Source organism: Nematolebias whitei, chromosome 2 (genome assembly GCF_014905685.2).
Source record: "Nematolebias whitei isolate Nwh7 chromosome 2, NemWhi1, whole genome shotgun sequence".
NCBI classification, from domain to species: Eukaryota; Metazoa; Chordata; class Actinopteri; order Cyprinodontiformes; family Rivulidae; genus Nematolebias; species Nematolebias whitei.
In genome coordinates, this window is record NC_056499.1 from 36,204,714 (window position 1) to 36,229,108 (window position 24,395).

General features: G+C 41.3%; 1 protein-coding gene across 1 annotated transcript in view; it reads left to right on the forward strand.

Moving 5' to 3' along the window:
- The first annotated feature begins 15,141 nt into the window (after positions 1-15,141).
- The window catches only part of tmem208 (transmembrane protein 208), a 10,458-nt gene continuing 1,204 nt past the window's right edge, over positions 15,142-24,395 (forward strand). The window contains exons 1-4 of the mRNA XM_037697671.1: positions 15,142-15,341; positions 19,299-19,394; positions 21,113-21,172; positions 21,249-21,385. Coding sequence (XP_037553599.1) covers positions 15,336-15,341; positions 19,299-19,394; positions 21,113-21,172; positions 21,249-21,385 — 299 coding nt within the window. The 5' untranslated portion in view covers positions 15,142-15,335. The remainder of the gene's footprint in view (positions 15,342-19,298; positions 19,395-21,112; positions 21,173-21,248; positions 21,386-24,395) is intronic.

Here is a 24,395-nt window from a genome sequence, read left to right on the forward strand (position 1 = left end):
ATTGTTTTAAACCCTTCCCACACTATTGCAATGTTCCTAACAATTTTCTAAACTTTTCTAAACCTTTTATAAAATATTAATTTTAAACAGGTACTCACAAGAGAAGTTGAAGAAGTGAAGAATTAGCTGTCCAGTGATTGTGATGAAGGTGATGAAGAGGAGTTGAAATCAGGGGTTTTGTATTCGTCCTTCATAATAAAAGTGCGAGATGACATCCTTTTCCAGAACAGGCCCAATTTGTCCATGTTAAATACTTGTTCAGACCTGTAGCCCCTCTGTGATCAGATCTTTGAACATCTTGTTAACAAACTCCTCTGCTCCTGCTGTATCAGCAGACAGAGCCTCTCCGTGCAGAGAAACACTTTTAATCCAAATCGTTTTTGAAATTTGTCAAACCATCCCTTGCTTGTGTGACAGGCACAAAATTATTCCCATTGTAAATGGTTGTTCAGAAGTATTTTGTCTTTCTTATCTTTAGGCGTTTTATTTGAAAAGAAATACAAGTTTCAGATCTGAATATATTGCAAGAATAGTGTGGTGTAACCCAACCAGCAGGGGGCAGCATGGTGCTGCGGTTTTCTGTGTCTTTCTCAAGCTCTTTCATAACCAGAGATTCCAGAAGCTACACCATCTTCTTGTCCTGTCTCGTGATTATCTGCCTGTATTTCAGGAAACTTATCTGCTGATTCGGTGCTGCCTCTGCAGTACCCATTACAGATATTTGGTGGCACGTACGGGGACGAGGCAACAGATGCGTAGGCGACCAATGCAGCCATAGTCATTCAGTTGAAGTGCCGAGAGAGCCGTCGACTCAGATGGACTGACCGAAACTCTGGAACAAGTGTGAGGAGCATTGCAGCATCAAGAAACGAGACCGGGAGCCGTGGGTGATTGAGTTACCTGGAACAGAGACATACAGGTCCTTCTCAAAAAATTAGCATATTGTGATAAACGTCATTATTTTCCAAAATGTAATGATAAAAATGAAACTTTCATATATTTCAGATTCATTGCACACCAACTGAAATATTTCAGATCTTTAATTGTTTTAATACTGATGATTATGGCATACAGCTCATGAAAACCCAAAATGCCTGTCCCAAAAAATTAGCATATCATGAAAAGGTTCTCTAAACAAGCTATTAACCTAACCATCTGAATCAATGACGTAAATCTAAACACCCGCAAAAGATTCCTGAGGCTTTTAAAAACTCCCAGCCTTGTTCATTACTCAAAACCGCAATCATGGGTAAGACTGCCGACCTGACTGTTGTCCAGAAGGCCATCATTGACACCCTCAAGCAAGAGGGCAAGACACAGAAAGAAATTGCTGAACGAATAGGCTGTTCCCAGAGTGCTGTATCAAGGCACCTCAGTGGGAAGTCTGTGGGAAGGGAAAAGTGTGGCAGAAAACGCTGCACAACGAGAAGAGGTGACCGGACCCTGAGGAGGATTGTGGAGAAGGGCCGATTCCAGACCTTGGGGGACCTGCGAAAGCAGTGGACTGAGTCTGGAGTAGAAACATCCAGAGCCACCGTGCACAGGTGTGTGCAGGAAATGGGCTACAGGTGCCGCATTCCGCAGGTCAAGCCACTTTTGAACCAGAAACAGCGGCAGAAGCATCTCACCTGGGCTACAGAGAAGCAGCACTGGACTGTTGCTCAGTGGTCCAAAGTACTTTTTTCGGATGAAAGCAAATTTTGCATGTCATTCGGAAATCAAGGTGCCAGAGTCTGGAGGAAGACTGGGGAGAAGGAAATGCCAAAATGCCAGAAGTCCAGTGTGAAGCACCCACAGTCAGTGATGGTCTGGGGTGCCATGTCAGCTGCTGGTGTTGGTCCACTGTGTTTTATCAAGGGCAGGGTCAATGCAGCTAGCTATCAGGAGATTTTGGAGCACTTCATGCTTCCATCTGCTGAAAAGCTTTATGGAGATGAAGATTTCATTTTTCAGCACGACCTGGCACCTGCTCACAGTGCCAAAACCACTGGTAAATGGTTTACTGACCATGGTATTACTGTGCTCAATTGGCCTGCCAACTCTCCTGACCTGAACCCCATAGAGAACCTGTGGGATATTGTGAAGAGAAAGTTGAGAGAAGCAAGACCCAACACTCTGGATGAGCTTAAGGCCGCTATCGAAGCATCCTGGGCCTCCATAACACCTCAGCAGTGCCACAAGCTGATTGCCTCCATGCCACGCCGCATTGAATCAGTCATTCATGCAAAAGGATTCCCGACCAAGTATTGAGTGCATAACTGAACATGATTATTTGAAGGTTGCCGTTTTTTGTATTAAAAACACTTGTCTTTCATCGGTGGGATGAAATATGCTAATTTTTTGAGACAGGCATTTTGGGTTTTCATGAGCTGTATGCCATAATCATCAGTATTAAAACAATTAAAGACCTGAAATATTTCAGTTGGTGTGCAATGAATCTGAAATATATGAAAGTTTCATTTTTATCATTACATTATGGAAAATAATGACCTTTATCACAATATGCTAATTTTTTGAGAAGGACCTGTATTACAGAAAAGGAGTCATGGCAGATGATGAAAGGAAGAGTTTATTGTGGACCCTAAAGAAGAGCTTACTATCTCTCACAGCTGATGAACTTTTCCAATTAGCCAAGAGTATTGGTCCTATGCAGGGGATGGACTCATCCAAGCTTCTGGTCGATAATGAAGAGTTGCTTCAAGTTCATTGTAGACTTCATGAACAGTGAAACTTTGGTGAGGTCTGAGGATTCAGGTATGGCAGTCCTATTACAGCTAAATGATGAGGACAGAGATGTTCCAGAGTCATATGGCTCAAACTAGATTCAGTGTAGAAAAAAAGGGTCACAATGTGTCAAATCCAGAGTTAAATGAGAATGCAGTGACCAGTAATCCAATTGTGAGCAATGATAATAGTGATGTCCTGACCCGTGTCTCTGACAATAATCCAGTTACAGCTAGTGTTACTAACCATTCACCATTCACTAATGCCGCATCTGGTAATGGTAAAGCATCACAAACCATTGATCCAGGCATCCAGAGCATGCCATCTAGTTACGCTGAGCTTAGTAGTAAACTCGTTCAGTATATTGCTAATCCTACACCTTCATCTCTGCCCACATCTACACCATCATTGCAGCTTGACACGCCCAGTGACCACAAAGCAGAACAACGCCCCAATAGAAGCCAGGATGAAGCCATCCCTCTCCGAGACCTGTCACGGCTACATCGAGAGTTCAAGATTCAAGGTGGACAGATCAGTGATCAAAATTCAGACACAAGCTACAACAGCATATGCAAACAAATTGATGAAGGTGCGAAAATAGGATTCAGTGAGGCCGAGGTTGTGCTAGATGTCCTAAAAGTCATCAGGGCAGGACATTTTAAAGATATGCTCATGCACAAAGATGATTTGACCATAACTGAACTGAAGTGCTTCCTACAGTCTCATTTAGGTGGGTGCAGTAATACAGAACTGTTCCAAGAGCTCATGTGCACAAAACAGAGTGATAACGAAACACCATAACAGTTCCTGTATTAGAGGTTGAACGACTACATAATTTTAAAACTCAACATTAACATAATAAAACTCGAGTAGAACTTGAGTAGTTGATGACGTCATAGGATATCAAGATGAAAAAATAAAACCAAAAAATAAAACGTAATTTATTATTTACCCAAAAAAAAAAAAAAAAACATTGGGAGCATATATTATGCTCCTACCATTTATCATACTGCAAATAAGTCACAGAAAAAAACAAAACTATTAATTATTATTACTAAGCTGCAAAAGTGAAGAAACATGCAGCACGTCAAAAACGAAACTAAAAACAGTGGGACGGACTACCACACCGCACCACTGCCAGCTGTGGTGCACATTAGGTTTAGAGATAAATATGTTTATAGGTTTTTTTATAGGTTTAGAGATTAATATTTTTTGCTTTTAGTTTGTGAAACAAGGTCAGAAGGAAGCTGGTTCTGGTTTGGTAATTGGACCCAGTGTTTCACCATATTCTGTGACCTGCAACAGTGCATGCAACACCGCCCCCTACGGTCACAATATACGGTGGCCACAGAAAATGGTATAACACTGGTTCGCAAGGAGCTCCAAACAGTCAGAAAGTTGATTAATTTTCAGTTTCCTTACGGTAGTTGAACCGGAAGATTAATCTTTAGTGAAATATTTCCACACTTTTGATGCATTTCTACCTGTTTGCCAAGACTGGACCTGCTCCACTCAGTCCATCTGCTGGAGGAATCCATTTGGTGGCTTCTACTAGTAGCCCGGTGTGGATCACGTGACGTAATGACGTCACTGCGAATACTCAACGTGAAATTTAAAAAACTCGATAGATGTCCTAGGAATCGACCTGTCGATTACTCGAGTAGTCTGTTAAAGCCCTATCCTGTATAGAGTTATAGGCCTAAAACAAGAAATTCTGTTTGCTTTTAAATATGCTGATGTTGAAGTGAAGAATGCAAGTACTGTTCAAGATATTTTCCTTCACACCATATACCAAGGTCTCAGCCATAAATATGACATACGCCGAGAACTCAAGCCCCTCCTCTCAAACACCAATGTGACAAATGAGATCATACTGAAACAAATGATGAAGATAAACACTGAACATGAGAGGCAAAAAGGCAACTAGGAAAAGTTGTGCGTAAAAAAACAATCAATGTGCACAGTGTGAAAATACAGCTGTTAAAGAAGAGTTCAAAGAAAGATAATTCAGACAAAAAACCAGAAGTTGATGTACTCCTCCAGTTAACTGACAAAATAAACATGTTAATGAGTACAGTGGGAATACTACAGCAGCAGTTACAACCAATGACCTACCAGCACCGCCCAATGAGCCAAAAAAACTCCAAATCATACAGCTGTGCTAAATGCCAGGAACTGAGCCTCGCAGATTGTGTTCATTGTTTCTATTGTGGGGAAGAAGGCCATAAGACAGTGGGTTGCCTGAGGAAACCCAGGCAGCAGGAAAACTTAAACTGGTCTCTGCCACGGGACAAGCAGTGACCGGGTCTCACCCTGAGTCCCACCTGAGGCCACCCCAGCAGACAGAGGGAGGCTCAAGAGTCAAAGAAACAAAGTAGCATGGGACAAAATTAAGACAAATAGATAATGAGACGATAGTTACCCAATTCCCCCTTTATCTGCCAAGCCAAAAGAGTAGACATTTGGCTAAGCTCATAGGACCTAAAGCCCTTGTGCAATGTAGCTTTAATGGGATAAAGGATAAGGCACTGTTGGACACAGAAGCTCAAGTGAGTATGGTCGACAGAAGCTGGAAAGAAAAACACTTGTTAGACATACCAGCCAGGCCTCTTTGTGAAATATTTGACGACAAGGAAGAGCTGGAAATCTACACAGTGAATGGAAGCATGCTCCCATTTGATGGATGAATCCCCATCACAGTGTGCATACAAGGAAACGGTAGTTTCAGTGAACCCATCACGGCACCTTTCCTCATCTGCAGTACCCCTATCTGTCAGCCACTACTTGGATTCAATGTGTTGGAGGAGGTGGTCCAGAGTCGCCCAAATGAATTAATTAGTCCCAGCTCTCATCACCCTCCTCTCTGATGCAATGTCGGTGTCTACTGAGAACATTGAGTGCCTAGTGAGCTCCATTCAGACCTGTAAAACCTCTTTGTATCAGGGACAGCTGCGGACTGGCACGAATGACACTTTCATTCCCGCTGGAAAGGTGGTCTGGATAAGGTGCCCGGTCCCGTCAGTGATTGACCTGTCCGACCCACTCCTGCTGTTTGAGCCAGAGGAAAACAGTGCACATCTGACAGATTTGGCCATTGGAGAAGGTCTTTCAGAAGTGCAGAATTCAAAGAAACCCTATATTACAACACCAGTGAAAAATAACAAATTATTCTGTCACCTTACCAAGGAAAACAGTTTTAGGCAGCATTCAGACGGTGGCCAAGGTAATTGAGACAGACTCATTAGAGAACCCCACCATAAGAACATCGGTAAACTCAGCCACAACAGCAGCCCCCATAATGACCACAGACTTGTGGCAGCCTCCAGTGGACCTCAGCCACCTCAGTGTTGACCAACAAGAGAAGGTCAAAGAAATGTTACATCAAGAGTCCGCTGCTTTTGCAAAAGACAGTGAGGACATTGGCTGTATTCCTAGCTTGCAGATGTCAATCGCTCTTAAAGATGAGGTTCCAGTACAGAGAGCTTATTCTGCCATCCCAAAACCATTGTTCAAAGAGTTCAAAGAGTATATACAGGACCTACTAATGAAGGGTTGGATTGTAAAGTCCAAGTCTGCCTATGAAGCTCCAGTGGTCTGCATTCACAAGAAAGACGGGACGCTCCGCCTTTGTATTGATTATCACCTCTTGAACCAAAAGACTGTCCCAAATCGACATCCCCTGCCCCAGATACAAGACCTTACAGACACCCTTGGAGGCTACCCACAGTTCAGCATCCTTGACCAAGGTAAAGCCTACCATCAGGGGTTTATGGACAAAGATTCAAGACATCTCACTGCCTTTAATACTCCATGTGGTTATATGAATGGGTGCGGATCCCATTTGGGCTCTCCAATGCTCCAGCAGCCTTCCAGAGGAGTATGAAAGAGATATTGGGCCACATACGAGACGACTACTGCCTCCCATATCTTGATGATGTCTTGTGCTATGCAAGACCATTCGGGGAGCATGTGGAAGCAGTTCGTAACAAGCTCCAGGCTCTACAAAAACATGGAGTAAAGTTAAGAGCTGAAAAATGTGAACTATTCCGACAGGAAATCAGGTATGTTGGCAAGCTGGTGTCCGCTCAGGGAGTGAGAATTGATCCAAGGGATCTGGAAACTGTGAGGTCACTAGTTAACAGGACCCCCAAGACTGTTGGAGACGTAAAAAAGCTTACTGGGTTCCTTGGTTACTACCGATCATGCATACAGGACTTCTCACGAATAGCCAAGCCGATCTACAAGCTACTCCAAGCAAAAAAAGGTCAAGCAGTCTCCAAGCATAATCCAACCAGAAGACCATAATTGTCTGCTCAGACACCTGTCGAGTGGACATCAGGTACATCAAAGTACCTTGGAACAGATCACCTCCCTGCTCATGAACCCTACTGTGTTAGCCTATCCAGACTTTAACTTGCCATTTGTCTTGCACACAGATGCCTCAGACCAAGGCCTCGGTGCAGTCCTATATCAACACAAAGAGGGTAAGTTGAGGGTGGTTGGATATGGCTCAAGGACGTTGACAGCAGCGGAGCGCAATTACCATTTGCACAGCGGAAAACTGGAGTTCTTAGCCTTGAAGTGGGCTGTGTGTGAAAAGCTTAGGGACTACCTGTTTTAAGCCACCCACTTCACGGTATTCACCGACAACAACCCTCTAACTTACGTGATGAGCACTGCAAAGCTAAATGCAGTAGGGCACCGATGGGTTGGGGAGCTTTCAGACTTCAGGTTCGACATCAAATATCGACCTGGAAAGTCAAATGCAGATGCGGACACGCTGTCCCGCCTTCCATTAGACATTGAAGAGTACACCAAATTATGTACTAAAGAGTTTAACATTGAAGGGGTACATGCAGTTTGGGATAGAAGCCAAGTGGCCAAGCAAAAAGATGTGGCCTAGGTTGCTGGCCTTAACATCTCATCTCAGACTGCACCCTCCCTTTTACATGACCAGTCAGCTGCCATTAGCCATGATGAACTGGTGGAAGTGTAGCGAGCTGATGCACCAATCAATGATGTGATAAGGCTAAAAGAAAAAAGTACACATCTAACTGATGAAGTACGGAGAACAGCAAGTGTGGCCACAAGAAGACTGCTTCATAAATGGAGTAAGTTGGTTCTGGAAAACGACCTCTTGTATTGACGTGTCAATGAGAGAAAACTGGTCCTGCCGACTAAATATCGACAACAAGTGCTTAAGGCTCTCCACAATGACATGGCTCATGTGGGTACCGAGAGGGTCCTCAGTTTAGTGAGAGAGATATTCTACTGGCCCTTCATGGCCAAAGATGTAGAAGACCATGTCATTAAGAGATGCCCATGTATTAAATCCAAAAAGCCAGTCACTCAAGTCCGCGCACCAATGGGCAGCATAACATCAAGCTCTCCATTGGAACTTGTGTGCATAGATTATCTGCACCTGGAGACCAGCCGAGGGGGTTATGAGTATATATTGGTTGTAGTTGACAACTTTACCAGATTTTCTCAGGCCAATCCCACGAAAAACAAGAAAACAAGAGCGGAAAAACAGCAGCTGGATGCATTTTCAATGATTTCATATTGAGGTTTGGCTACACCTCAAATTTACACCATGATCAAGGCCGTGAATTAGAAAATGAACTGTTTCACAAACTATGACAGCTGTCCAGTATCCACCACTCAAGAACATCGCCGTACCACCCTCAAAGTAACCCAGCTGAGTGATTCAATCACACAATACTTCAAATGTTGAGAACACTGACGGACGAGGAAAAGGAGCAATGGAAAAATAAAGTTCCACATGTTGTACATGCGTACAATTGTACCCGACATGAGTCACCAGGCTTTTCTCCCTTTTTCCTACTTTATGGCCACCATCCTCGCCTCTCCATTGATTTGCTGTTTGGTCTGGTTGAAGACAAAGAGCCAGACACCTCAAAAGGGTATGCAAAGACGTGGGCAAGGCAGATGTCAGAAGTTTATCAGTCAGATTGCTAATAAAAACAGTAGACAGGCCAGTGCCAAGGGCAAAATGCTGTATGATAAAAAGGCCAGAGGAGTAGTCCTGAGGTCTGGAGACAGAGTTTTATTGAAAAACCTCAATGTGCATGGAGGCTCGGGGAAGTTACGCTCTTACTGGGGAAAAAACATCTATGTAATAAAGGAACAGGTGGCCGAGAACCCAATATATGTAGTTTTCCAAGAGAATGGAGACAAACAAAAGACTCGGACATTGCACCGCAATCTGCTGTTAATGGTGAATGATCTCCCAGTCGAACCCCGCCCACTTCCTGACACGTCAACTAAGGGAAAAAGGAAAAGAAAAGTCAAACACCTTAATCATTGTCCAAGTTATCGAGAACTCATGAGTCACCAGGAAGAATCAGACTCAGATGTGCATTCAGACAGTGACTCCAACTATCCTCATTACAGGTTGAGACCAGCCGCAGGAGTTCAAGAGCCACCACCCATAACTCCCACCCCACAATAGGGGTTGAACGGGTATATAATTTTTAAACTCAACATTAACATAATAAAACCCGAGTAGAACTTGAGTATTTGATGACGTCATAGATCTCAAGATACAAAAATAAACAAATAAATAAAACCGCAAAAAAGGTAATTATTTACAAAAAAAAGACCAACAAAACATTTGGAGCGTATATTATGCTCCTACCATTTATCATACTGCAAATAAGTCACAGGAAAAACTAAACTATTAGTTATTATTATTAAACTGCAAACGTGAAGAAACGTGCAGCACGTCTAAAATGAAACTTAACAGTGGGGGGGGTGGGGGGGGGGGGGTCGACCACCCCGCACCACCGCCAGCTGTGGTGCGCATTAAGTTTAGTTTTAGAGATTAATATGTTTATAGATTTTTTTTATAGGTTTAGAGATGAATATTTTTTGCTTTTTGTTTGTGAAACAAGAGGAAGCTGGTTCTGGTTCGGTGGATTGCACCCGGTGTTACACCATACTTTGTGACCTGCAACAGTGCAACATCGCCCCCTACGGTCATACGGTGGTCACATAATATGACGTCACTACGGACACTCGACCTTACATTTTTAACCTCGATAGATGTTCTAGCAATCAAAGTGTAGATTACTCGAGTACTCTGTTAATGCCCTACCCCACAACCAATTGCGTTCTCAGGTCGTCTAACATCAGCGCCTGTTAAGAGTAGAAAAAAAATCAGTGTTCAGTTTAAAGAGTTGAGTAGTAAATGGAGGGACTCAGTTCTGTTTGCCGGGGAGTGTGTGACAGGCACAAAATTATTTCCATTGTAAATGGTTGTTCAGAAGTATTTTGTCTTTCTTATCTTTAGGCATTTTATTTGAAAAAAAAAAAAATAAATACAAGTTTCAGATCTGAATATATTGCAAGAAAAGTGTGGTGTAACCCAACCAGCAGGGGGTAGCAGGGGGCAACATGGTGCAGTGGTTTTCTGTGTCTTTCTCTCAAGCTCTTTCATAACCAGAAGCTGTGCCATCTTGTTGTCCTGTCTCATGATAACCTGCTTGTACTTCAGGAAACTTATCTGCTGACTCGGCGCTGCCTCTGCAGTACCCGTTACACTGGCACTAAAAGCGGTGGTTCAGTGGTTGAACCAGGTTGTCGAAGGGCCAGCTTTGGATTCGCCCCACCATTTGCATCCCCATGTCCGCTTCTTCCATGCTGCTGCAAGACAATCATAAAGTTGTTTCACCTTTGTACAGATGGTGTTAGTATCTAAAGTGATACTTTTGTTCTGCAATCATTAATCCACATGACCAATGCAGCTACCATCAATCATGCTGTAAAGGCATCCAACATCCACGGCCATCTTTAAGTTTATCCAAAAATGCCACTTTTTATTTAATCGTCAGCATCTTCCTCTGGCGTTTCAGTTCGCCACCAGAAACTTTTGAATGCACAGAATGTTTAGGAGTCATAAGAAGTCCAGTTGAAAAAGAGCACAGGTAAAGAGACTGTCTCCTACGTTAACTAAGTCAATCACCGGCCAAGTTATACAGAGCTAACAGTTACTGAGCCAATCAGCTTCCAGGTTACTAAGCACAATGCTCTGTTTCTTAAAGAGACATGTCCCAACATCTAGGGATGGGACCGATCAGATCCAGTATCGGTATTGGCCTCCGATACCAGCAAAATTTACATATCGGATTTTCTGATCCAACTGCCGATATTTCCGATCCATGATGCACATTGGCTTCAAACTACGAAATGGATTTCCTGAAAGGAGGCGTGTCTCATGAACCCAGAGTAATAAGACCCGCCCCACATTCAGGAAATCCATTTCATAGTTTGCGCCTTGCAACCAGCTAAAACGTGAGTAACATCATTTACACTTTCTTGCGAATCTCACGTTTGTAAAGTTGAATTTTCTTTAAAAAAACCTTTTCTATGTGGCATGAATTAAATTTTAATTTTGAAGGCTGGTTGAGCAGTCATGACTTTACTTTGCAAAAATACTGTTCGGCAGAAAACAGCGCCCAGAGGCACTACAGTTACAGCAGAGCATTGATTTGAGGGAAAAGTAGTCCGTCTGAGTGGTGATTACAGAACAGTGGAGGCTGAAGGAAAGAAAACTACTGGTACAAAATGGCAGCACCTGTCTGAATTTTTTTTTGTCATTAACTTTTTCACAACCATGAGCACAGTGATATTACATGTACATATGTACAGTCCACAATCGTGTCTTGTACAAATTATTTTTTCGTTGTTGTTCGATATTATGGACTGTACATCCACAAACCGCAAAGTAGCGAGGGACTACTGTACTACATACAAAACATCAAAAGCACTGTATGAAGCTAGAGAGAAAATAACAGTCTTAATTACTGTTTTTAGTTTTATTAGAAACCTAAAACTTGAAGACATACTGTACAATATAGGGACAGCAATCAAAGCTTTTTAATTTTTTTTTTACAAATTAAATTTATGTTTAAATGTTGATTAGTGTGTAAATTGTTTAATAACAAATTAAATGTTTTAGCGCTAAAACTACAGCACTTTACCAATTTATTCATTCAACCTTTATTTATACAGGTTAGTCTCATTGAACCTCGGGGACTAATTTACAAGACAGACCTGATTTTGACAAAGAATGATGACAACATTAGACAATCATAAAATAAAGCATATGAATTGGAAAAAATAAATGAAAGAAAATGATATTAAAAAACTAAACAAAAACATCTAAAGTGTAAAGCGATGTAAATACTAAAAACAGGAACATGTCTGCATTGGTCCTTGCCAGGAGTCCAACAGATTCTTAGGTCGTTTTCACACCAGATAGTCCGGTAGACTCGGTTCGGGACCAATATTCATGAGCTTTTGTTTACATTTGAGCTGGTGAGTTTGCATTCACACTGCACTGTGCAGTCGAGTCAACCTGTTGAACCAACCTGTTCCCCTGCTCGCCTGTGGGGGCGCTGCACCAAGAACTACTGAAAGAAACAACACAAAAACCTCTGAAGACATGTCTTCTTCTTCTTCTGTAAATAAAAATAAAAACGAAGTGGCATCAAGTTTTAGGAGTGATATTTTGTCATTTTTCAAAAATGGACTTAGCATGAGCAGAAGATGAGACAGAAGACCATGGAGAATATTGTTTTTCACACAAGGCAGCTGACGGCTCCATATAAGGTCAGAGAAATTAGTGTTTGTTTACCCTGCGGAGCGGGGCTTTGGTCTGTTTACATTCACACTGTACTCGAACCGCGCTGGAGTTCTCTTCTACCGGACAGAGACCTAGGTTTTAGCCCGGGCCAGAGTTCGCCTTTTTGTTCCGTGACAGAGTTCGATGGTGCGTTCACACCTCCCTAAACAAACCGGACTTTCTAGGAAAACGAGCTAGAGTTTGATTAAAGCGGACTAAACAGGGCTAGTGTGAATGCACCCTTAAAGCCACTTAGAGATGTCAAGGTCGAGAGCTTCAGATCTTTTTGCAAAATATTTCAGGAAACAGGAGTGGAGTAGGAGAAGGTCCTTTTGCCTAGTTCAGTCCTCACTGAGGGAACACTGCAGGTAATAATGTCCTGAGAGCGCACGCTGTAGCTGCACTCGTGCAGAGACATGTAGGAGGAGATGTATGAAGGCAACAGACCAAGAAGTGATTTAAAAGATGAAAATGTACCAGCGAGAGAGTCTGCGTGAAGTTAATGGTGACCAGTTAACCATTTATACTTTATACTTAAGGTTGTACAGTTGTACCTCAGTTGTCATAAAATGCTCAGTGCATGTTTAAGTGTAATATTATCATGTGGAAATAAGCTTGGGTCTAAAATTCACCAAGCCTGCACAAACTTTAAGCATTTTATCAATTTTTGACACCAAGTTAATTGGCACTGTCTGAGAAAGAATCTTGTACACCTTCAGATGCCTTATTACCTGCTCAACATGAGAGCGGGCGTGAGCAATGCGGCGTGTACGAGTGACCTCCTCACTGGTGAGCTGGCATCCTTTGTGTGTGACTGCTGGAGTGATTAGATTCACGCTACGCTCCTCCAGCAAGTCCCTAACTGTGAAACCATGGTCACCCATCACCTCATCTCCAGCACGTAAACAGTCCAGAAACCCTGAGTTCTGTATTATGTACCTGTCACTGCATTTGCTGCCATAAGCATCTGAAATAAACATAATAACTCCAGAGGGAGAAACAGCCACTAAATATTTCACAGTGTTGTTGCCATAATAGTTACTGTATGAGTCGCTTCTAGAGTCCAAGTTTTTGGCTTTCTGCAAAACTGTCTCTGTGCAGTCAATTACACAGGTTGTGTTTGAAAAGTGCTCTTTAAAAGCTTTTGGCAATGTTGCTTTGATAGTTTCACGAGGCAACCACATAATAAGATCCTTGGTGTGCTCAGACATTACATCTATCCACATTCGAACAACCCTGCAGACATGACCATGTGGTATTTTAAACCGCCGTGCTAAATCAGCCATGTCAAAGTTCTGTCTTAGTTTCATCAGAGTCATTAGGATTTGGTCCACAACAGGCATTGAAAACGAAATAGGAGCAAATTGTTGTAAATTGTATACAAGTGTGTGAAACTCAATGAGTGGAATCCCTGTATACAAAAGGGAGTCTGCATCACTCTGTAAAATACTGACTGAAACATGGTGTGGCAGTGCCGGGGATGGTGCACACCTTTTTGAATAGGTGTGTTCCTCCATCTTTGGGTCTGACCACAGTGTTTGGGCATCACAAGAAGACTCTGATGTTGAGCACAGCTCCTCGTTCTCATCCACCTCATCGGGCTCATCTGAAGGTAACAATAAAACACAATTATTAATGTAAGATACATTTGGGTTTTCCCCACAGCATTTATAACATTCACCGTCCCGTAAAGTTTACTCTGAGGAGGACCACAAACACCCATCCCTCGCATGCAACATCTCCAAAGCTGAAAACCTGGTACATTATCACAGCTACAATTTAAAATAGAGTATGAGTTGTAAAAAAACTGCTTCAGGGATTATTCCTAAACATGTCTCTCGTGAAAATACAATATTTTGATTGTACATAATAAAGGTACACAATTTAATTCCACCTCATGTACCACGTGATGCGAATGACAATAAAGAAAACCTTGACTTTTAGTTTTATGTTGCCATGTCAGTTTTAATTGCAGAGAAAATCGCAACACCTAAACGAACCAGCACTAATGCTGTGTCCTTCATACACTTGAACTCATACCTGATATTCTCGTCACACCGTTTTCATTTCTGAGGATCCGGCGTCTCTTCTCCGGTGGTTTATAAGCGTCGCCCAGCCACAAAGTAGGATGCGGGTTTTCTTCAGTGGGCCGTTTGTCAACAAAGTGAAACGAGCACACGTACAGGGTTTTGGGTGGTTTCTTCAAATTCAGATTTTTCACCCACATTATTCTTGATTCCTCCTCGGTAGGTAGGCGATAGAAACGATACCGCTTTTCACAGGAACACTCTTTTTTTGTTTTGGGTGCGTGTTCAAAACACTGTTGTTGTAGCCACCGATTTAGCTTGTTCTGGTTGTTCGTGCAGCCGCGGACAGCACAACAGGTACCTGTACTCCGGTTGGACATTTCCGTAACTTTTACGATTGTTAAATAAATATACACAAAACTAAAGCAGCGTTTTGTCTACTAAACTGAAAGCAAATTACTTTCAAATAAACACTGCGGTAACCGTGCTTCACTCTATCGCGGACAGCCAACGCTGTATACTTCCGGTATACCAGTGGCTGACAGGAAGTTGTAATCATTTATAGATCTGATTTGATGCATATGCACATAGACATAAACACGTTTACGTTTATGTCTATGGGAAGTGCGTTTGCGTTTATGTCTATGGAAATGATCCCAAAAATAAGGTGGATAATGCCATACTGCCAGCCGGGGGCGCCATTTCTCTACGTTTTCAGTTCATCCTCTGTCGCCCCTTGTGACGACACATTTATGCGCCGGATATGTTTCCTTCCCTGTATCTCCCGAATGCTGATGTGTTTAAAAAAAATGACACCGCACTTGGATATCAGGCTCTGAGTACTTCTACAATAAAATAATAAGACAGAAAATTGGCGGTGGGTCCGAGGACAGAGCAGACGGAGAGGAGAAGATAATCATCAGCGGAACACGGAGCGAATGGCGGTGAGAATCTGGAGGAGAGTGCAGGAGAAACATTTATTTCACCAACTACATTATAATTCACAGTACCAACTTGTCATTTTTTTCAGTTTTTAATCACCTGTACACAGCTTTAAACAAAGTGCCAACAATGGGTTTTATGTTTATTGTTACCTAAATAAAAATTCAGATTAAATATAATGTAGCTAAATAATGCTGGTATGATATAATTAACACTGATGATGCAAACGTTTTCATTCCCCTTTTATTTCTCTGTTTTGCCTCTAATTATCCAAACTGTCCAATCTTTTAAATATATCCAGGAGTACTTTACCAAGTCTAAATGTATTTCTAAGGTTTTTTTTTTTGTTTTTTTTTACCATTTGTGTGTATTTTAAGTTCAGTCCTTGTATCTGACATATTTAATTGAAATTATTTGTAATTCTCTTTACATCACTCATACAAAATACACAGATCATGGGAAGAACCAGTGTTGTTTCTTCACATAGCAGAAGAGTTAACCATTTTTTTTTTCACACTGACACATCTACAAACATTACCAGAGATAACACAGTTTGTACAGAAAGGGTATTTCTAATGTTTGTTTGTTTGTTGGGCAAAAACTTGAGATATTTTTAGCTGTACTGAGCCTTTAAATTATTTGATTAGTTTACTGGATGACAAAGTTAGCAGCCCTGAGAAATGTTTACAAAGTATGAACAGTAAGTCATATTTTTATTAAGATGTTACTAAAACTGTTCCATACGGTAGTTTTTGTAAATGCGTCTTAAAAAGACAAAGAGAACAAATTATGTTTCTTAGACTGCTATTAACAAACAGCTCTAATTGTTAAAATTAGTTATGGTCTTATTTGTAAAAACAACAGACAGATGTAGATGTCTCTTGTCATTGAATAATTTGTAGGTCGTCATTAAAGGGCTTACTACGAGTACGTTCAGACCTTTTAGTGAAATTTTACATACTTCTTCTAAATTTACATAGCAAATAATCAAAAATCAGCTTTAATCAAATATGCCAAATAGCCATAACAAAACCTTACATTCCTCCATAAGACCTCAAAACACTCATTCTTGGGGGCCAAGATGGTGTAGAGGCAGGGCAGCCGACTTGGGACCCGAAGGTCCTGGACTCAATCCCCGGTCACTGAACATCTCGTAGTGCCCCCCAAGAAGGACACCCCGGCTGCCCCCCGGGCAGCATCACCCCGCCCGGCGGTGGACGGGCCAAACACAGAGAGCAAACCTTGCCATTGTATGGGAACATACAATGATGACAATACAGTGCCTTGCAAAAGTATTCGGCCCCCTTGAACTTTTCAAACTTTTGCCACATTTCAGGCTTCAAACATAAAGATATAAAATTTAATTTTTTATGAAGAATCAACAACAAGTGGGACACAATCGTGAAGTGGAATGAAATGTATTGGATGTGTCAAACTTTTTTAACAAATAAAAAAACTGAAAAGGGGGGCATGCAATAATATTGGGCCCCTTTACTTTCAGTGCAGCAAACTCACTCCAGAAGTTCAGTGAGGATCTATGAATGATCCAATGTTGTCCCAAATGACTGATGATGATAAATAGAATCCACCTGTGTGTAATCAAGTCTCTGTATAAATGCACCTGCTCTGTGATAGTCTCAGGGTTCTGTTCAAAGTGCAGAGAGCATCATGAAGACCGAGGAACACACCAGGCAGGTCCGAGATACTATTGTGGAGAAGTTTAAAGCTGGATTTGGATACAAAAAGATTTCCCAAGCTTTAAACATCCCAAGAAGCATTGTGCAAGCAATCATATTGAAATGGAAGGAGTATCAGACCACTGCAAATCTACCAAGACCCGGCCGTCCCTCTAAACTTTCATCTGGAACAAGGAGAAGACTGATCAGAGATGCAGCCAAGAGGCCCATGATCACTCTGGATGAACTGCAGAGATCTACAGCTGAGGTGGGAGAGTCTGTCCATAGGACAACAATCAGTCGTACACTGTACAAATCTGGTCTTTATGGAAGAGTGGCAAGAAGAAAGCCATTTCTCAAAGATATCCATAAAAAGTGTTGTTTAAAGTTTCACACAAGCACCTGGGAGACACCAAACATGTGGAAGAAGGTGCTCTGGTCACATGAAACCAAAATCGAACTGTTTGGCCACAATGCAAAACGATATGTTTGGTATAAAAGCAACACAGCTCATCACCCTGAACACACCATCCCCACTGTCAAACATGGTGGGGGCAGCATCATGGTTTGGGCCTGCTTTTGTCAGCAGGGACAGGGAAGATGGTCAGAATTGATGGGAAGATGGATGGGGCCACATACAGGACCATTCTGGAAGAAAACCTGTTTGAGTCTGCAAGAGACCTGAGACTGGGACGGAGATTTATCTTCCAACAAGACAATGATCAAAACATAAAGCCAAATCTACAATGGAATGGTTCACAAATAAACATATCCAGGTGTTGGAATGACCAAGTCAAAGTCCAGACCTGAATCCAATCGAGAATCTGTGGAAAGAGCTGAAGACTGCTGTTCACAAACGCTCTCCATCCAACCTCCCTGAGCTCGAGCTGTTCTGCAAAGAAGAATGTGCAAGAACTTCAGTGTCTCCATGTTCAAAACTGATAGAGACATACCCCAAGAGACTTGCAGCTGGAGCTGCAGCAAAAGGCGGCGCTACAAAGTATTAACGCAAGGGGGCCGAATAATATTGCACGCCCCACTTTTCAGTTTTTTTATTTGTTAAAGTTTGACACATCCAATAAATTTCATTCCACTTCACGATTGTGTCCCACTTGTTGTTGATTCTTCACAAAAGATTAAAATTTTATATCTTTATGTTTGAAGCCTGAAATGTGGCAAAAGATTGAAAAGTTCAAGGGGGCCGAATACTTTCACAAGGCACTGTACATCCACATTATTATTATTATTATTATTTCATGCCTTCAGTATGTCTAGGCTGAATTAATACAGGGAAGCAATGGAGTCTATATGTAAATAATCAGTAAATCAATTACAGCCAGAGTTGGGGCATGTTTGCATTCAGTGTAATTATGATCCAAGGATAAAACTGTTGCCAAGTTTGCTCGACTGTGTGTTGTTCTGGATTTGCTCACTGCCCTTGCACCCCCACCCCCCCCCCATGCAATGTCGGCATCATTATGTGCTAGTGTCCAAGATTTCATTTCATTATCACACTGTTGACCTTCACACAGAGGTTAAAAGTGTGTTAGGATTTTTTTGTCTCCAAACCCTATGTGTTATTTTTCACCACTTTTTATTGTCTGACTAAACAGATCTCACTTGTAAATTAGTCCTCGAGGCTCAGTGTGACTTATCTGTTTAAATAAAGGTTTAATAAAAAAAAAACACCACCAGGTGAACCGTCCTTGAACTCACTCCAGTGAGGCAGCGACGTGTCCTCTAGGTCTAGGGTGAGGAGATGGTCGGTGGTTTTCTGTGCAGCCTCTTCCTGTGTGCTGCGGAGCACCTCATGTACCACTCAGATATTCATCCATTTATTAACTTCATGAAATAGTTATTGCATACAACAAAAAGGGGTCATCTACTTTATAATGTACATCTACAAACTTTTTAACAGACTAGAAATTATTCAAATATTAATACAAGTTATAGCTGTAACATTTCATATTATTGAAATATGAATTGTGGTGTGTTCACTGCTGCTAGTTTTGTCTTAAAAGTTATTGCAGTTGCAAAAAACTGTAAAATCCCTAATGCAGTATTGGTAAACATATTGGAAAACTCCTCAGCACATCTGATGGAGCAAAATAAACTCAGAACAATTTTCTGTCCCTGTTGATATTTAAGAAGTGCTTCCTTGAATCCAATAGAGTGCACATTTATAATTGTTGTTGTTTTCCCCAATAATGGCTCATAAAAGACTTGATGACTTGGTTTTAGCTGGTCTGTTGCTCACTCTCCTGTTTGTGTTTTGGTTGAAAGCCCAAAGGTAAAGTCGGCACGAAGGGAAAGAAGCAGATCTACGAGGAGAACGAGGCGACGCTCAAGTTCTACACAAGAGTTATCCTTGGAGCAAATGTAAGAAAGAAAGAAAACCGTTTTTTTATTTGATGGAATTTAAAATAAAAATAAAAAAAGGAAACAAATGGATCAATACATGATTAGCAATTCACATTCACTCTTCAATCTATAATAAAGGATAACATTTAAGGTGTTTGTGTTTGTGTATGAAAAAAAAATATATATATATATACATACACACACACAAAAAATATATATTTATATATATACATACACACACACACACGGACCCTTTCCAAAAAATTAGAATTTCATGGAAAAGTTGTTTAACTTCCATATTTCCATTCAAAAAGTTAATATTTAATAGATGATAGATTCAGGGCCCACAATTTAAACGCTTTCAAGTATTTATTTTTACATAATTAGTAAAAGAATGTCACTTTTCTTGATTTGGGAACAGGTGCCTGCACTTTTGTTTTTTTTGCAAACAGTAATTTGCATCAGTGAAACTGAGAGAAGATGCCCTCTTCAGGTCACTCTTGAGCTTTTGTGGCTGGACCACACCATAACCCTGACCTTCATGTGATGAACTCCTTCCTCACTTTGCTGAAACTTCCTCTTTATTATTAGCCTGCATACTTTGAATCAGAACTGACTGGTGTTTTATAGTACCGGTAATTTGTGATTCCTTCCACTTTAACTAAAGCTTTTTTTCCTGATAAGGGAAAAGTAATCTTAAAGCAGCAGGCCAACATTTTAGTTTTGACACAGAGTACAATACCTTTTAAATATTTTGATAAGCTGTGATAAGAGGGATTTATATTAGAAATCTTCGTGCACACGAGCACTGGTTGTAAACTGGTGGGAATCTTAAATTACACCAACTTAATCTTTCTCACTGATTTGGATAAAATGTTTCACCACTGTCAGATTTTAAACTAATCCATGTTTGTCTAACAACATTAAGTCAGGTCCTCTGGATGGATAAAAAAATTTAAATAAATAAAATATATAAATATCATTTTTTTTTTTTTTGTTTTTAATCCGTCTGTCCAGAGGACCTGATTTAACATTGTTAGATTTTTCTACCTGGATTATTGATCATGCATCAGGATAATTCATGTTTGATCAAAATAAAAGTTACACAGCTGGAAATAACTGCTGAGTCGCTAAAATCAAGAAATAAATGCTGCTACATTATGAAAATTTCTTGTCTTTATTGTTTTTGAGGCCAAGATCAACCCTAAAATTACCCATCCATCCATCCATCCATCCATTATCTTTTACCCGTTTATTCCATTTTGGGTCACGGGGGTCGCTGGTGCCCATGTCCAGCAATCACTGTGCGAGGGGCGGGGTACACCCCGGACGGGTCGCAAGTCCATCACAGGGACACATAGAGACAAACGAGACAAACAACCATTCACTCTCTCACTCACACCTAGGGACAATTTAGAGTTACCAATCAGTCTAACATGCATGTTTTTGGTCTGTGGGAGGAAACCGGAGCACCCGGAGAAAACCCACGCATGCACGGAGAGAACATGCAAACTCCACCCAGAAGGGCCCCTGGACCGGGGTTTGAACCAAGGACCTGCTCGCTGAGAGGCAGCAGCTCTACCAGTTGCGCCACCGTGCTGCCCCTAAAATTACCCATTTTTTTGTTTTTAATAAAGTTTACATTTTTGCTTCAAACTGAAAACACAGATTATTGATTTATGTTTTATTTGTGTTTAGATAAATATCAGCTCGATAAACTGACCTGTTTCTTGCAGGCGATCTACGCTGCTGTGAATTTCTTGGTTTTCTACAGTTCCTCTACATTTTGGACATGGGTGAGTTTATTGATCATGGTCACCTTGAAGAAACATTTAGTTTTTCTTGCTCCGTACCTGTTCTGTGTGTTTGTAGCTGCAGCTGGTGTTTGCCGTCGCCGTGTACGTTGGGAGTTACCGCTCCATGTCAGCCATGGCCAAGCCAGCGTTTGCTGAGGACGGAAGCCTCCTGGATGGAGGAATAGATCTAAACATGGAGCAGGGAATGGCAGAGTAAGTAACACCCAAAATATGACAAAAGTGTGTCGGGGGAACAGGCCCTGCCTTTATCCAGCAAATCATAAACAAGCACATGATGACGTGAAGCAACTTGTAAAGCTCCGAACCAGAAATTATCTTACGCTGAGGTTACAGGGATTAAATAAATCTATTAATTAATGTTTATCAACTTAATGGATGGCAGAGAAACAGATGAGTCCATTTCTGAGATATTTACTGAAGTTATGCTTTTACTTGAAAATAAGTCAGGTTTTGAATACTTTAAATACCTTGAAGGAATGTTTATTGCCCACATATGCCAGTTTTAGATCATCTCATGTTTAGAAGGTTAATAACTGAGTTATAGGTGTTTTGGTCAGACTTTGAATATAACAACCTGTGATTAATAAAGTGTGATCTAGTTGAAGCAGCCATCTTGAATTTGATTTACTCCAAAGGTGAATCAGTTGTCGATCTTCATTCAGTTGATATTTGTTGAACGTTTCATAAATATCCACCCAGTGGTTCATGAGATATTTTGCTAACAGACAAGAGTTGACTTCAGCACTTAAGGGGAGTGTTTTAAAATAAGATTGTACATGCTCAGAGTGTGTGTTGGTGAATAATTTCAGCTACTACCGCACCATATTTTAGCTCTGTATACGTGTAAAATTAATTGAATTTTAGCCTTTTTTTTAGGAATTTTTTTAAAAATAAATTATTTAAAAGTATTTAGCACCTGCTGCACCTTTCTGCAGCCCACACTTCTGCAAGATAAACTTCCTGCTGCAGCTGATCAGCTGTTCACCGTGCATGCGGAGAAGTGGGCGTGGCCAATAACTCTTGCAGGTGGAAAAGAGCAGATAAGGCAGAGAGCTGAAATGACATTCTGTGCTCTTTAAGAGCATTTACAGTTTAGAAACATTGTTTAGAATATTGCAAGAGTGGGAAGAGTTTAAAACTCCTTTATATACAGTGGAGCAAAAAGTATTTAGTCAGCCACTGATTGTGCAAGTTCTCCTACTTCGAAAGATGAGAGGGGTCTGTAGTTTTCATCATAGGTCCACTTCAACTATGAGACAGAATGAGGAAAAATAATGCAGGAAATGACACTGTAGGATTTTTAAAGAATTTATTTGTAAATTATGGTTGAAAATAAGTACTTTGTAACATGACCTTTGTTGGTAATGACAGAGGTCAAACGTTTCCTGTAATTCTCCACCAGGTTTGCACTCACTGTATCTGATGTTTTGGCCCATTCCTTCATGCAGATCTCCTCTAGAGCAGTGATGCTTTGGGGCTGTCGCTGGGCAACATGGACTTTCAAATCCCTCAACAAATTGTCTGTGGGGTTGAGGTCTGGAGACTCAGACTGGCTTGGCCACTCCAGGACCTTGAAATGCTTTTTACAGAACCACTCCTTCGTTGCCCGAGCGGTGTGTTTGGGATCATTGTCATGCTGGAAGACCCAGCCCTGTTCCATCTCCAGTGATTTCACTGATGGAAGGAGGTTTGACTTAAAATCTCACTGTACATGACCCCGTTCATTCTTTCTTTAACACGGGCCAGTCGTCCTATCCCCTTCGCACAAAAACAGCCCCAAAGCATGATGTTTCCACCCCCATGCTTCACAGTAGGTATGGTGTTCTTGGGATGCATCTCATCATTCTTCTTCCTTCAAACACGACGAGTTGAGTTTTTACTAAAAAGTTCTCTTTTGGTTTCATCCGACCACATGATGTTCTCCCAGTCCTCTTCTGGATCACCCGTATGTTCTCTGGCAAACTTCACACGGGCCTGGACATGTACTGGTTTAAGCAGGGGGACACGCCTGGCACTGCAGGATGCGAGTCCCCCTCAGCGTAGTGTGGTACTGATGGTACCTTTGTTACTTTGGTCCCAGCTCTCTGCAGGTCATTCATCACGTTCCTCCGTGTAGTGCTGGGATTTTTTTGCACACGGTTCTCATGATCGTTTTGACCCCACACGATAAGATCTTGTGTGTGGCCCCAGATCGAGGGTGATTATCAACGGTCTTGTATGTCTTCCATTTTCTTAAAAACAAAGTAAATTAATAAAAATGATCTAAGGAAGTCAGCAGATTTTGTTGAATCTCTTGTCAGTGAGGTTTTGTAGGGCCGTGCCAGCATTTTGCTGCACATCCTGACAATCCCTGTTTATTCCTGTTCTTACACGTTAAAAATCCAAACCAACAGATGAAGGTAAACATTAAGAGACTCACTAAGACATGAATAAAACATTCTCGTAAAAGGAGATTTTATAAAAGCGACGGGGCTTCTGATAAAAATACATCTTCTGATGAGCCTTCTTACAAAAAGAGTGCGTCAAAGATCACGTTGTCATCAAGAACATTCCCAAAGTTTTTCTGTTGGTCTCCACAGCTTCAACACTAATAACCACAGGAGCGGAAACTGAAGAGTCTTTTCTAAAATCAGGGACCATCTCCTGACTTCAAAAGTTTTTTAGTTTTAGGTGTACGTCCTTTGATTGTTTTCTGAAAGATTCATTAAAATACATCTAACTATTCATAAGATATTTTGCTAACATGGCAGGCAAAAACATTGTCACCCACCTTTTGCCTTCTGACAATGAGCGATACATATATTATCAATTTTAACTTTTTTAAAATTATTTTTACAGTATATAAACTTTGTTTTCACACGTTCTGAATATTTCCACGTATTTATTTTTCATTCTGTTAATAAGAGGGAGTGGTGGCGCAGAGGTTAGAGAGGTGGGCCTGTGATCCGAAGATCGCCGGTTCACGCCCCAACCACATCAAAATTGTGGGAGGGGTAGGTGAAACACCCACACTTGCCCCCACCCTCATTCGCCACACTCTGGGCCCATGAGCAAGGCCCTTAACCCCCACCATGTGCTCCCTAAAAAAACAGGTCTCTCTTGAAAATGAGTTCTCGTGGCTCAATGAGACTACCTGGATAAATAAAGGGTAAATGTGTAGTGAACCTGATCTGACCCTGATCTGACCCAGATGACCTCAAAT